Source organism: Pseudopodoces humilis, chromosome 5, assembly GCF_049639895.1.
Source record: "Pseudopodoces humilis isolate 2021_Gansu_Grassland_sample_001 chromosome 5, ASM4963989v1, whole genome shotgun sequence".
In the NCBI taxonomy this organism is placed as follows: Eukaryota; Metazoa; Chordata; class Aves; order Passeriformes; family Paridae; genus Pseudopodoces; species Pseudopodoces humilis.
The window spans coordinates 66178172-66191269 of record NC_142204.1 but is presented as its reverse complement, the minus strand read 5'-3'; the positions used below and the strand labels follow the sequence as shown (position 1 = coordinate 66191269).

The 13098-nt window shown below is 42.6% G+C and overlaps 1 protein-coding gene across 1 annotated transcript in view; it reads right to left on the bottom strand.

Moving 5' to 3' along the window:
* FRMD4A (FERM domain containing 4A) overlaps nt 1-12806 on the bottom strand; it is a 356654-nt gene extending 343848 nt beyond the window's left edge. Inside the window, exon 1 of the mRNA XM_088055158.1 lies at nt 12706-12806. Coding sequence (XP_087911284.1) covers nt 12706-12750 — 45 coding nt within the window. The 5' untranslated portion in view covers nt 12751-12806. The remainder of the gene's footprint in view (nt 1-12705) is intronic.
* Between the last annotated feature and the right edge of the window lie 292 nt (nt 12807-13098).

The window sequence follows — 13098 nt, the reverse complement described above, 5'->3', positions numbered from 1 at the left end:
AGGTATAAACTAAACCTAAAGATGAATCTTTATGCAATAAGCATAACCAAAAACTTGTTACACAAATGAGAGAAAAATACCAGAAATAAATTTTTTAAATAAAATAAAGTCCTTAAGAACACAAGAGCAACAGTCTGAAATGTCTTCCCTTCACATCTTGTCATCTCTCCAAGATGAAGAGCACAGCTGGACCTCAACAAGAAGAAACATGGGTAAAATTACCTATACATTGTGCTGTAGCTGGATTTCTGTTTGTGTTTATCCCAGAGCACCCATCAAGGCTGTGGCTAAATGACTCGTGGAGAAAAGCAGTTCTTCTCCCTCCTACGAATGTTCAACAGCATTAACATAATCATATTCTCCTGCATTGTCTCTCTGGCTCTCTTTAACTTGGTGGGTTCCTGCAGACAGCAACAGAGATGTGAAAGAAAACTTGGAACAGAACCAGACATCTCTGCAATGCATTGCACCTCATTTGCTTGGATTTGACTCCACCTCCCCTCCCCAAACCATCCTCTACATCCCCTGTGCTTTCCTTCTGCTGTACCCTCAGCCCCTTGGTCCTTTGCTCAGGAGTGACATGCTGTAACCACCAGCACAATGTCCTTTATCTATGATTACACTGCTACCCTTAGAGACACTGAAATATGAGAGCAAATGTTCAGCCTTGGGAAAACACAAGAGATCCTTCTGGATTACACTGAGTACAGCCAACACCTCACAAAAATGGAACAAGTTGCACCAAAATGGGCCTTGGTTTCTCTAGGTGCCCAGAGAGCTGATTTCCTGGGAGCCACGGGCTTAAGAAACGATCACTCAAAATGTCACTAGCAGCAGATTCAGGGTCTGTATCACCAATTTTTCCTTCCTTTGAAGCTGAATGCAAAGCCCTGGACAATCACTGCCACTTCATACTGAGCTTAACTAATGTGCTTAAAAGCCACTGTTGTCAAAAAGAAGGGCAGCAATATAAAACAGAGCCACTAACCTCCTGCCACTGAGGTGACTGCTCACATTTTGCTTTTATTTCCATGCGAGCAGATTCAGGTCTAGAGTATTCTTAGAAAAACCTTAGAAACCAGCCAGAGGGTAAAATTAACAGCTGCTGATTGATCACGATTTTAGGGATGGGAAGGGAAGGGAAGGGAAGGGAAGGGAAGGGAAGGGAAGGGAAGGGAAGGGAAGGGAAGGGAAGGGAAGGGAAGGGAAGGGAAGGGAAGGGAAGGGAAGGGAAGGGAAGGGAAGGGAAGGGAAGGGAAGGGAAGGAAGGGAAGGGAAGGGAAGGGAAGGGAAGGGAAGGGAAGGGAAGGGAAGGGAAGGGAAGGGAAGGGAAGGGAAGGGAAGGGAAGGGAAAGGGAAGGGAAGGGGAAGGGAAGGGAAGGGAAGGGAAGGGAAGGGAAGGGAAGGGAAGGGAAGGGAAGGGAAGGGAAGGGAAGGGAAGGGAAGGGAAGGGAAGGGAAGGGAAGGGAGGGAAGGGAAGGGAAGGGAAGGGAAGGGAAGGGAAGGGAAGGGAAGGGAAGGGAAGGGAAGGGAAGGGAAGGGAAGGGAAGGGAAGGGAAGGGAAGGGAAGGGAAGGGAAGGGAAGGGAAGGGTATCTCTGTTTTTCTCTATGCTCAGAATTCACTGCTGTGGTTTCTATCTCTGTCTTTTATTAAGTAGTCTTTGCCCTAGAGACAATAGCTCTTTTGATGTTACAGTTGACCTTTTGGTTTTACTCTACGTAAAATATTTCCCCTGAAGAAGGTTTCTATCTCTGCAAAATAGGAGGGGAATATAAAACAACTCTCTTTTTTTCTATTCCTAGCTACAACCTGCACTGGAACCAGTGTACAAAGGTAACCAGATTTTGCATCAGCATTTTACATTTTCCCAACAAGCTCTCCTATATTAAAACATGATCCCGTGGGAATAAGCCACTCCTTTTGAAAACTTGTTTTTTACTTACTCACTAGATTTCTGTAAGATTTTAGCTTAGCTATCTGCAAATTATCTTTTAATGAATCCATCTCATGGGTATTGAGGATGGTAGTGATATTTCTGTTAGGAACACGTGAGGAGGAAAATTCTCACATGGGTATTCAGGATCATACTGTATAAACAATTACAGCATTCAATGTCTGCAGAAAATCAAGAGGCAAATCAGCAGTGAATATCAATTATACATCTGCTGCATCACAGAGGCAGATGGCACTTTAATTGTACATCCAAAACATTATGGACAATTTTCCCCAACCCAGCCTCATTGAAATAGTGGCTTTAGCACCTAAAAATATCAAGAGAGGGTATGTGTGCAATGACTCATCTAAGAACTCATTTCAGTTTGAAGATAAATATTCCACCAGGAAACCAATAACAACCTTCAAGATGCATAGCTCATATGCAGCAAACGTGCTGTCTTGATCTAGGTAAAAACTTTTATTGATGAAAAGCAATGGGGTGACTGAACAGCTCACACCACTCAGCTCAGAGTGTGAAATTGCCAAAGAGTTTGAAGATCAATGAGACAAATTCTTTTGATTGCATCTGTAGAAATTGGAAATGTCATGGAGATAAGTAGAATAATATGGATTTACACTCTTTTCTCCTCATGATCCTAAGAGAAGAAAGCTCAAATCCTTCTCCCTCAGACAGGAATGGTTTTTGTGCAATGAAGGAAGTTTTATGGAACTTAAACAGACTCAAGAACAACTACTGACCATGGAAAATCAGTTGACACCAACCTGCATATGAAAGAATGACACTGACTACCCAGAGACTGTTGTGCTAATGCCCCAATACCAAATGTGTTGTGAATGCTTACTTAATTAAAGATTATTAAAAATTAAAACTGACTCTCATAAGAGATTACTATATTATTCAATTTGCAAAAGCTTTGCCAATTAAGCCACCCCTGCTTTATTATAGTAAGTGATGCAGGTTTCAAATAGGATTTGTTCTTTACTCCCATCATGTACAAAACTGATGGGTTTTCCAATTTGTCTGCGTGGTTATACAGTCTTAAAATATTCAGTAACTCTGCAATCAGTTTACATTTCATCATGCAATAGCATTCATTTCCTCCTCTCTCCCCCAAATATATTCATGGTTAACCACAGCAGACACATTTTATTTGCAATGTGAGCACATACTCATTTTCTTGGAAGAAGTTTAGGAAGTTAATCTTAAAACTTGTATTTGGAATGGGTAATCCGTAAACAGAGACAAACCAAACAGGAACGTTCAAAACAGGATCCATGTCCAAGAAACCAAACACCTCTGAACTATGCAGCTAAGGTTTAATTCCTACTGGTGCATCAAATCTTTCACAGAAACTTCACATGGATGATTCTTTATTTAGATCTTCACATTTAAGCGGGGCATCCAAAAATCAGAAGCTCCCTAACTGACCTAAGCCCTGCCTGACCCAAGAAGTCTGTAGCACAGCTTTGATGGAAGAATTCCCACAATACAAAAACATTTGTGTTGGAACTAATCTAAGCAGCGTAGTTAGTTTATTATTTCTTCCAAGACAGTGAATGATATTAGATCCAGAGGAAGAGAGCTGAAGAGAGGCGTTCCATAGCAAGGGACCCTGAACAAGCAAGCCTTTGCTTATATAAGGATGGTAAAGGATGGTAACAAAAGAAGTTTCTGTATTGATCAAGAGGGCAAAATAGATCTCTTCATATAATTTATTTAACTCCTGACTCCAAACCAAAATTTTGAAGTGGGGAAATAAAAAATGGAACACTGCTAGGAACATCAGCAGATTACAAAACACCCCCATCCTTTTTCTTGTGCCATCACTGTATCTTCTGCAGTCTGTAATTTTGTCTATTTAGAGCTGAAGTGCTTCCTCACAACATCATTAGAGCCAGCAGTCTCATAATATTGATTCAGGCACTTTGGTTTGTGCAAAATACTCACCCCACTTTAAGCACATGACTAGAGAAAACAGCATTCAAGATAAAATTGTTTAACTTTTTTAAGGTAGTAAATAAGTGCTATTGTTACTAATATTTTGTTAAAGCAAAATACTTAAAAATGTTTCTTGTTATTTTTTTGTTCCATTAGCACTTTGTCTTGAAGAACAACAACAGAAAGAAGGAATTCTCAACTACACCAGGGGAAGAAATAAATTGATCTTCACAACTGTGTTTTTTTAGTGTCAGTTTTCAGTAGCAATATTATTCTGCTGGTCTGGGGACTCTGGCCTACAGAGCAGTTTGGGGGATAGCACAAACAGAAATCTTCCTATAGGTCTTTCTTGACCTGAGAGTCAGAAGCCCTTCCAGAGATGACAAGAGAAGTGAAAAAAAGACTGTTTTACATTACAAGGTTGATTTTGGTCCATCACCAAAACCTTGGAAACGCAATCCAAAGCAGAGATATCAGGACACAAACACCAGTGGTTCCTCATTGTGCAACAAGTGCCCCATTTGCCCCACAGCCACCCACCCAGAGTCTGTGCCTTGCTGCTAAAGAAGCCAGCAAAAGGGATCTGTTGGTTTTTCACTAGGTCGTTGTCCATCCCCCTGGGACTGACAGCACAAACCTGTGTCAATCTTTTGTGAAGGCCAACATTTCAGGCCACATAAAGCTAAATGAGCAACCTCAAACACTCCAATTAAATTATTTCTGTTTTTACAAAGGTGTGCAAACTCTAACCCCCTGAAAATGAATGTAAATGCAGACTAATTGAGAACAGCCTGAGCACCCAGATCTCTGAAATGAGACCAGAACAGGGAAAAGGGGTTTTTGAAAAGCTCATGCCAAGTCTTTTCTGTTACAATAGCTTATATAGCAGCAGTAATAATGACCTTCACTAGACATTTCCTTGAGTACTAACGACCTGGGGTTAATGGCCCGAGGCGTAGTTTTATGCAGTCAACTATTGCAGCCAGCAATTAATTACCAGGAAATACAATGTGCTCTGACCACAACGGCTCAATTAGCCTCATATTATTAAAAAATGAAAAACTTGTCAATTTTATTTACTGTGAAGGTGTCCTGGATTTTATTTTAGTATATTAGACTAAAAAACCCCTTGAACCTATATTAAGCCAAACATATGTTCTACAACACTCCTCCATTAACTTTGCGCAAATTACGGGGAGCCAAAGCCGAGTGTCTTGCAACACAAGATTATCACAGCCCACAGCCAGAAAAATATTGTGGAGCAAGGCTCTGTGTGAATTCTGATTCTGTGCTACAAAAGCCTCCCTACAGATAATTTCTCTGGTGGTTGTAAATGGTTTGAGAGAAGGGAGAACAATGAGGGACACACTGCAGAGAACATCCCTCCACTGGCAAGAGGTGGGCAGTGTGTGCTGGAGTAAGGACAGGAAGGGGAAGGGCTATCCTGCTTTTAGCAAATTTTGAGGTGCCCCAATATCCATGCAACAGATTTACAAAGATATTGGGGTAGATTATTTTTGCACCCAGGTTTGTGCTCTCCCAGTTTATGTTCATTTATTAAATTTTATTTTTTCAATAAGGCTTTTGCAAAATGACCTGAGAACCAAGCACTGTGGGCTCAAGTGTCATTGTTCCTGGTCAATTGTTTGTATTTCAGCAATATCACTAGGTTTTTGGGGACCTGAAAAGATAAGGAGAGGCACTAGAGCTAGCTCTAGGAGTTGCTGGCTTTAATTTGGGAATTACCATCTGAAATCCCATGAAGGATGCAAAAAACTGATCAGATTGTGCCTGTAAATCCATTCCTCTAAATATGTTTCTGGCATTCACTGTGGCTTTTGTTTCCATGAAATACAGACACTCTGTGGGTGTCTTTGTGCCTGGGAGGCTTCTCAAGGACCATTGGTATCTCAGTGCCTTCCATCAAGACTTGGTCTCAGGCATTGCTGCTGGACAAGTGCATGCTAACAGGGCTCAGAGCAGGACTCCCCAATATGATAAGACCCTTCAAAAAAGCAAGCAGAAACTTTGATCACATGCTTTGAGAGCTGAAGTTTCAGGCCAGCATAAGAATTCATTTAAACAAGAAAATTTGTATCTCTTGAAATGGATGATGGGTTCAGCCTAGTTTGATCCTCAGTGCCATTAAAACCTCTTTGTGAAATGGCTGATTCCAGTGCACTTCTGCACATTTCTGTGCTTGGTGATAGTTAAAAGCAGAAAGAATTAAGACCTGTGAGGGCAAATGTGTGTCTGTCTGGAGGAGCTCAGGGAGGTGCTCACCCAAGGTTTGACAGTGTGGAAACACATTCCCTGGCAGCCTCTATGGTGGTTTTGAAGAGCTGGAAACAGTGTGCTGGCTGGTGAAAGCCCAAACCTCCATACAGTCTCTCTGACTGACCCCTCCAACCAGATTTTGGTGGGGGGTCAGCCACCAGCTGTGGTGGCTTTTGTTTTCAGAAGGCACATGACACAAAGCAGCCCTTGCTGGTGCTGGCAGAACCGGCCACCAGAGCGCAGCAGCTTTAGGTGCCACATCCCAAAAACCTGCATTTTCATGGCATGTACTGAGGAAGGCACGTGGGACTTCCATACATCTCTGAGCCCTGATGTGCTAACCACATTAGCCTGTCAGCAGGCTGGATCATTGCCATGCTGAGAAATTATGAGTACAGTAATTACAGAAGTGTGACATTCGTAACCAGAAGATGCAGAATGGGAATAATTGCAATTGTCCAATGTCACAAGTCCTTCTCATGTATTAATAGTTATCTGTAACCTTGCATCTTTATTAGGGCAATTATAGCATTTTTAACATTTTATTTTAGTTTAGGGATATCAGTCAAGTTTTTCAATGCATTTTATTTTTGAAAAAACAAAGTGATAGGATTCCTTTCTATATTGTCAAAACGAGTTGACTTATTTAGAGATCTTTTCAACTTGTTAGTATGTTACTTTTCTTCTAACTGTAGAAATGCTCCAATTAATCATAATGATCATTTACTCAAGTGCCCACTAATTCTCTTCTACAAATAGCAATGCTTTATAGCATTGGAAAAAAAAATAAAATCAATGGCCACATCTCTGATGAGATAATTTCATCAGTAATTCAGAATGAACAGATAGAATACAAAGCAAAAACCATATACATAATAAAAAAAAAGAGATAAACCAGTAATCTCTGAGTCCATTTTTAAGGCATAGTAATAAATGTGAGAATTCAGATGTGCAAACATTATGGTCGGCTTCTTCAACGGCATGCTCAAGCAGAGGGACAGGGAAAAGAAAATTGATGGCATGCACTAGAGCAGAATCAAAGGATAACAATTTTATAGTCATGCAGCTCAGATGGCTAAAAGGTGACATCCACCACAGGGAAGCCAAGAGTAATCCCAGGGAGTGTTTAATCTCATTTAGCTGCATTAAATCACTGTGTTTGAAGACTTATTGCAAGTTTACAAAGGCAAATAGTGAAGTTCAGAAATAATTCAGTGCTACAGGGGAAATTACCAACAAGAAATGGCTAAATTCCCAGTCCACAGTAGCATGCAGCCACACAGCACCGAGCAGGATTTTGCTGCTCTCATCCCATCCTCTAGAAGAGCAACCAGCACAGCTCAGCTACTGCTAACTCGTGAAGCCCATTAGCAAATTACTGCCTGGCTGGAGCAAGGACAGAGCCAGGAGGAAGGGAGATTCCTGCCAGCACGGATCCTCCCCAGCGACCTCCGGGTGCCGTGGTACATTATCATCTCCCACCCAGACCTTCTGGCAAGGCTGCGGGTGGAGCCTGCACACCTGCACACTGAAATATCTGTGAAAGTAGCACGGAGAGAGCTGCATAATCACCTCCCCTTGCTGCGCAAGCCTCCCCACAGACCTCATTTTGGGCATGAAGCTGAAGAGGGCCAGATGTCAGCGGCGCAGCGGGGTCCTGGGGGAAGGTGTTATTCCTTCCCAGGCAATGCTGCTCACACCCAGAGCGGTGTGCAGCGGTCACACACTGCTGGCACGTCACCCTGCCTCAGCATCGCCTGAGAGCTGCATTCACCTCCTCGCCACGCCACGGCAGGCAATGAGTGGGCTCTGTTTTCGTGGAAAGAGCGTGCCAAGCATCGACCTTCCAGGGCAGTGTGGGCTGTAGATGAGGCTGCAGAGAGGAGGTTTGAATGTGGAGGGCTTTTGCACACTGTCAACGCAGAAATAATTTAAGCCTGAGATGAGAGAGGCAGAAAATGACCTCATCCTTCCACTGTAACCTTGCTGCTCCCAAAGGTTTTAATATGATCCTCCAAGCTGAGCTGTGCTGCTGCAATCTGTCTAGAGGTTTGAGGGGGACAGAGCACAGCTTTATGGGGGAGGGGGCAGTCCTAGGTCTAAATGGGGCTTGGAAGCTCTCTATCAAGTTTAATTACCAAACTTCTCTTCACAAGGGCAGACTTAAGATATAAAATGTAGCAGTTAAACATATTAAATTATTTATGGAGTATCTGGAATGTTGTCAAGTCCAACACCTTAGAAGCCAGTCAAACTGGGCATGGCCCTCACAGGGTTTAGTAAGGATACAGTTAAATCTTGGAGTGTGTTTTAAGAGCAATTCTGTAGAGCTCAGTGCTACACTCCAGAAAAAATTATCAGATCAAGGAGGTTCACATTGTTTTGAGGGCTCGTGTAGCTTTGTTCGAGGGATGGAAGGATGACTCAGGAGATCCCTTTTAAAAGGGAGGACTGGAATCACATCAGAAATCTGGGATTTCCAGTGGACAATGACATTCAGATGCCAGTTACTTCTGATGCAGCTTAGAAACAGAGCAGTTTTCACATCTTTCTGTTGCAGGTGCCTGCCTCCCAGTAGAGCAAGGAAACACCAAGGTCAGCAGCCTCAATACAGCACTGGCCACCCAATTTCTCCCTCTTCACCCTGGGCATTGTGAACCCCACAGACGGAGTTAAGGCTCCAAATTCCCTGCTGGCCTTTTTCTCCTTGAACTATAGAGATAACCAAGTCCCATGTAATGAAGGCCACTTAGGAAATCTCACATGCACCTCTATTTCAGCCTCAGCTTGGATGTAACAAAGACCCAAAATAATGAATTTCACCACATGAAAGCATCACACAAACCCCTGAAATTAATGATGCTGTGCCAAACACAAGCAGTTACCATTAATTTACAAGTGTGTTTATTTTCTAATGTTATATTGTCATTTCTTCAAGGAAACTATTTTTATACTCAGATCAAAAAGATTAAAACTGGATTATAAACAGGGAAAAACTTCATCTTGATGGAGAATGTGAGAGCAGCTAGCTGAAGCTAGAAGCAGGAGCTTTACTGCAAACAGAGAACCGTGCTTCTCTTCCTCACCATTTTAAGATCATTTTAGATTAATTGGTAAACATTGAGCTATGTATGTTGCTCATTGGAACCTCTGTTGTCACTTAACACAGATTAATTAGTGTTAGTGTTATGACCTGGAATAGTTTGAAAGTCAAGGCCCTAAGATGTATTTTCACGAGATGCAGTAATGCTGTCTCAGGAGACACCAGGTATCGTAACTTATTGTGCTGTTAAAATATGTGCAATCAATATGTCTACAGCTTTAAAATTTTACAATACACTAATAAGACAGACATAAAAACCTATTGGTATCACTCCCATCAGTATTAATGATCTTAACACAGCAGGTGTTATCAGTCCTAACAAGACACAGTATTTGCTATTTCATGCTTAGATGCTCCCCTCTCTTGATTTGCGGAAGCTGAGGAAGCTCTGTTTTAATGATTTGATAATGCTACAGGCAGAGTCACTTTGGGCACAGTTCTGCCCAATTTCCTTCATGCTGAACCAGGCAACATCCCTCATCTCCTGTGATTTCTGGAGGAAGGTAGAGGTAGGAGTTCTGCAGACCAGGCACATCCCAGAGTCATTTATAGTACAAGATATTTACCAGAGTGGACAAGTTGCAGTTACATTTGCAGACTGCAGTCTTTGTATGAAAAAAAAAAATCTTTATTTTAGGAAAATATATGTTTAAAACCGAAATTCTCCTTCATTGAGCCTTTTCCCTGGTCTAGGAGGAAAAAAAAGAAGAAATAATCACTATAAATGGGGGAAAAAACACACCAGAGTATTGAACTGGCTAGAAAACAATATAAATAATAATAAAAAAATAAATTTACATTAATTAATTATGTAGCCAATATTTTTTTTACTAAAGAAAAGTGGGATCTCCCCACCTAAGACTGCAGGTGTAATGAGATAATGGCTGCACAAGAAATGTGCCACTGGGAGCTGCTCTGGGCCACGCCAACACCATGTCCTGGGTAGCATTTACTGGTCACAGGTAAGTCATGAGCTGTCAGCATGGCTGGCACCCTGAAGTGCCACCTGGTCCCGTGAGCAGCTCTCTGCTGGGGCTAGATATCCATGTCCTGTGAATGGTCCTTCCATAGGAAAGAAACCCCAGACTCCAGAGATGTCCATCTTTCTTCATTGACCAGAAGTAATTTTGGGATGAGCAAACTCCTGATTTGGATCACTCACTCAATGCACCAAATTCCAGGAAAGGCAATTAATGGCTCTGTACCTCGGTTTCTCTATTTGCAGCATGAAGTGCTCTGAGGTACCCCATTGAGAAGGGGATATTTTCAGACTATGATGCAGCGCTGCCAAATGCTGCTGCTGATTATGTGTCATGAAAAGTGGATGGCTGGATGCACATTCTGCATCCTATTGCAGGGGAAATGCAGTACTGAAATACTTCTCACTGCTAAAAGAAAGCTCTCTCACTGAAGAATTCTCACTGAAGTATTAAAATCTACTTCTGTGGACTTCCCAAAGACATCTAATCTTTGAATCTCTGGAGGGTGGCAGTTTTAGAAGAGATGCCATTATAGCTGCTAATTGTGGGATGAATTATGCAAGAATTTATTATTTATTCAAGGGTAGCCTGCTCAGGCATGCAATCAAAGCCAAGGCAGAGCAGAGGGGAAAGGATGAGGTTTCTATACTTAACTAACTAAGCTGATTCACAACCCAAGAAAAACCCAAGGAGAACGAAGCAGTTGGCAAAATGGAGCATTTTCCATAGCAAATCACCTTTTCCACACCCATAACCAACATTAGTACCAGACCATCCCGGAGCAGAGCCCACTGTTCCATGAACCATTCTCAACCCAGAAATACATCTCCACCCCTACCAGCTCCCAGCCATCCACAGGGTCAAAGGCAGGAACCCCTTTGTCTCTGGACCCCCAACCCAGCCTATCCACGTGGGTCTGTGCCCAAGGTGAAGAGACCCAAGGAGTTCTGGTTACAGGCCAGAGCTGTAGACACACCTGAAAATAACAACTGGGGCAAGGCCACATAGCCACAGAAAGCCACATTTTAGAAGAGAAAATTTGCTGACAGCTTGGCACTGCACTGAAGTTTGACAAGGTCTGTTCAAGGAGGACAGAGATTGAGGAAAGAAAGGTTCAGCTGAAGAATTCAGAGGCTACTGCAACTAAAAGCATTCAGAACCCAAACTATGACACAGGGTTTATGGACACTCATCAATTTATTTTTGAAAGAGAAATTAGAAAGAGGTCATTTAAAAAGCCAGGAAGGCCGGAGGTAAGCAAGAGGAAATAAAATGAGCTTGCACAGCAAGTCAGTCATTGACAAATATAAAACAAACCATGCGGAGGTTTAATAGCATGTTTAGCATTTTGAGTAATGGACATAAAATTTGCTTTTCTCAACTTGACCTTTGTTAACAACCTTAGGGCTCTTATCCTGCAGCATTCCCTTTACTAAACTCATCATATCTCTGAGTGCTAGAGACCATTTCCTAATGCAATCAGAAGAGATCAGTAGTAATGACAATAATTATATAAATATGTATATAATGCCTATGTATCTATGCATTCTCATGCACATGTGCACATACACATGCTACTGATAACAACTCTCCAGTGGAAATGTTGCAGTGACATTTAGGCAGAAAAACATCCAGCTGAGATCTTACACTGAAACCATCTCTGATGCTGCTGCACAGAAAATGGCAACAGAAGTACCAGGGAAGGGGAAAAAAAAAAAAAATCAGTAAAGCTAAGCAACTCTCTAATACCCCACCAAAAGGGTTTATTTTAATTGCAGCAGGACACTGGTATGTTTCTGGAGTCAGCCACGTGTTATGCTAAATAATCTTCTTTAAAATATTATAAATATGCAGAACTTTCAGAAGTAGGTCAGTGGCTCAACATGTTGTAGCAAATAGCTCAGATAAATACCAGTCATTACCCTGTGGTCTGCAGTCAGTAGGAGACCTGACACACTCCGCAGCAAGTCGAATGGCGATTCACTGCATTAGAGGACCATGCCCCAAGTGATACCACAGCAGAGTGTGGTCACAGCTGAAAATATGCCTCCCAACCAGCAGAGAAATCAAGCTCTCCCTCTCATCTTTTAAGTTGTCTCACAATCAGCAAGGGCAAAAGCAGGAGGACGTGAGAATTCAAGACACAGAATTAATGAACAAAATTAAATCTGCTGCTCAGGATAAACCCTGAATGCAAGTGCCAGCTCTGCCAGAAAGGTGACTTCACAATCCTGCCCTGAGCATGGGTCCAGATGTGCTAAAACCCATCGTGGGAGGAATTGCCTCCATGCAAGCCCCAGATGAGCCTTTTGCAAAGTTCCCTGGGACCCCTAAAAGCCAAGCACCGGCTCACACAAAATCCTCCTGTGGATTTGGAGCCCTGAATCCATGCGGAGCAGCTCCCCTCGCCCACCCCCCTTTCCCAAATGGATTTCAGCAAGCACTTACCATCAGCAAGCTCAGAGCAGATTCGGGAGCACGCTGCACAGCCATCTCCTCTCTTCCCACATACAAATCCTCCCCACGACTTGGTCAGCCCTCGGCCCTCCGTCACAGCAAAGCATCCACAGAGCCCACAGCTTACTGCAGGGAGAGAAACCCCAAATCAGGGTCGGAGAGCATTTGCAAGAGGAGGAGAGGATGGATGAGGGGGTGGGGAGGAGAGGAGGGAAGGAAATAACCTTCACAGCCAGGGAAAGAAGCTTAAGCTAGGCCAAATTTTACACTAGAGAGAAGAGGAAAATGAAACAGAGAGCCGGCTGGAGAAACAAGATATCGGGAACTGCAGGATATTTAAAGCTCAGGCGCACGCCACCACAGAAAGCAGCAGCAGCAGCATAG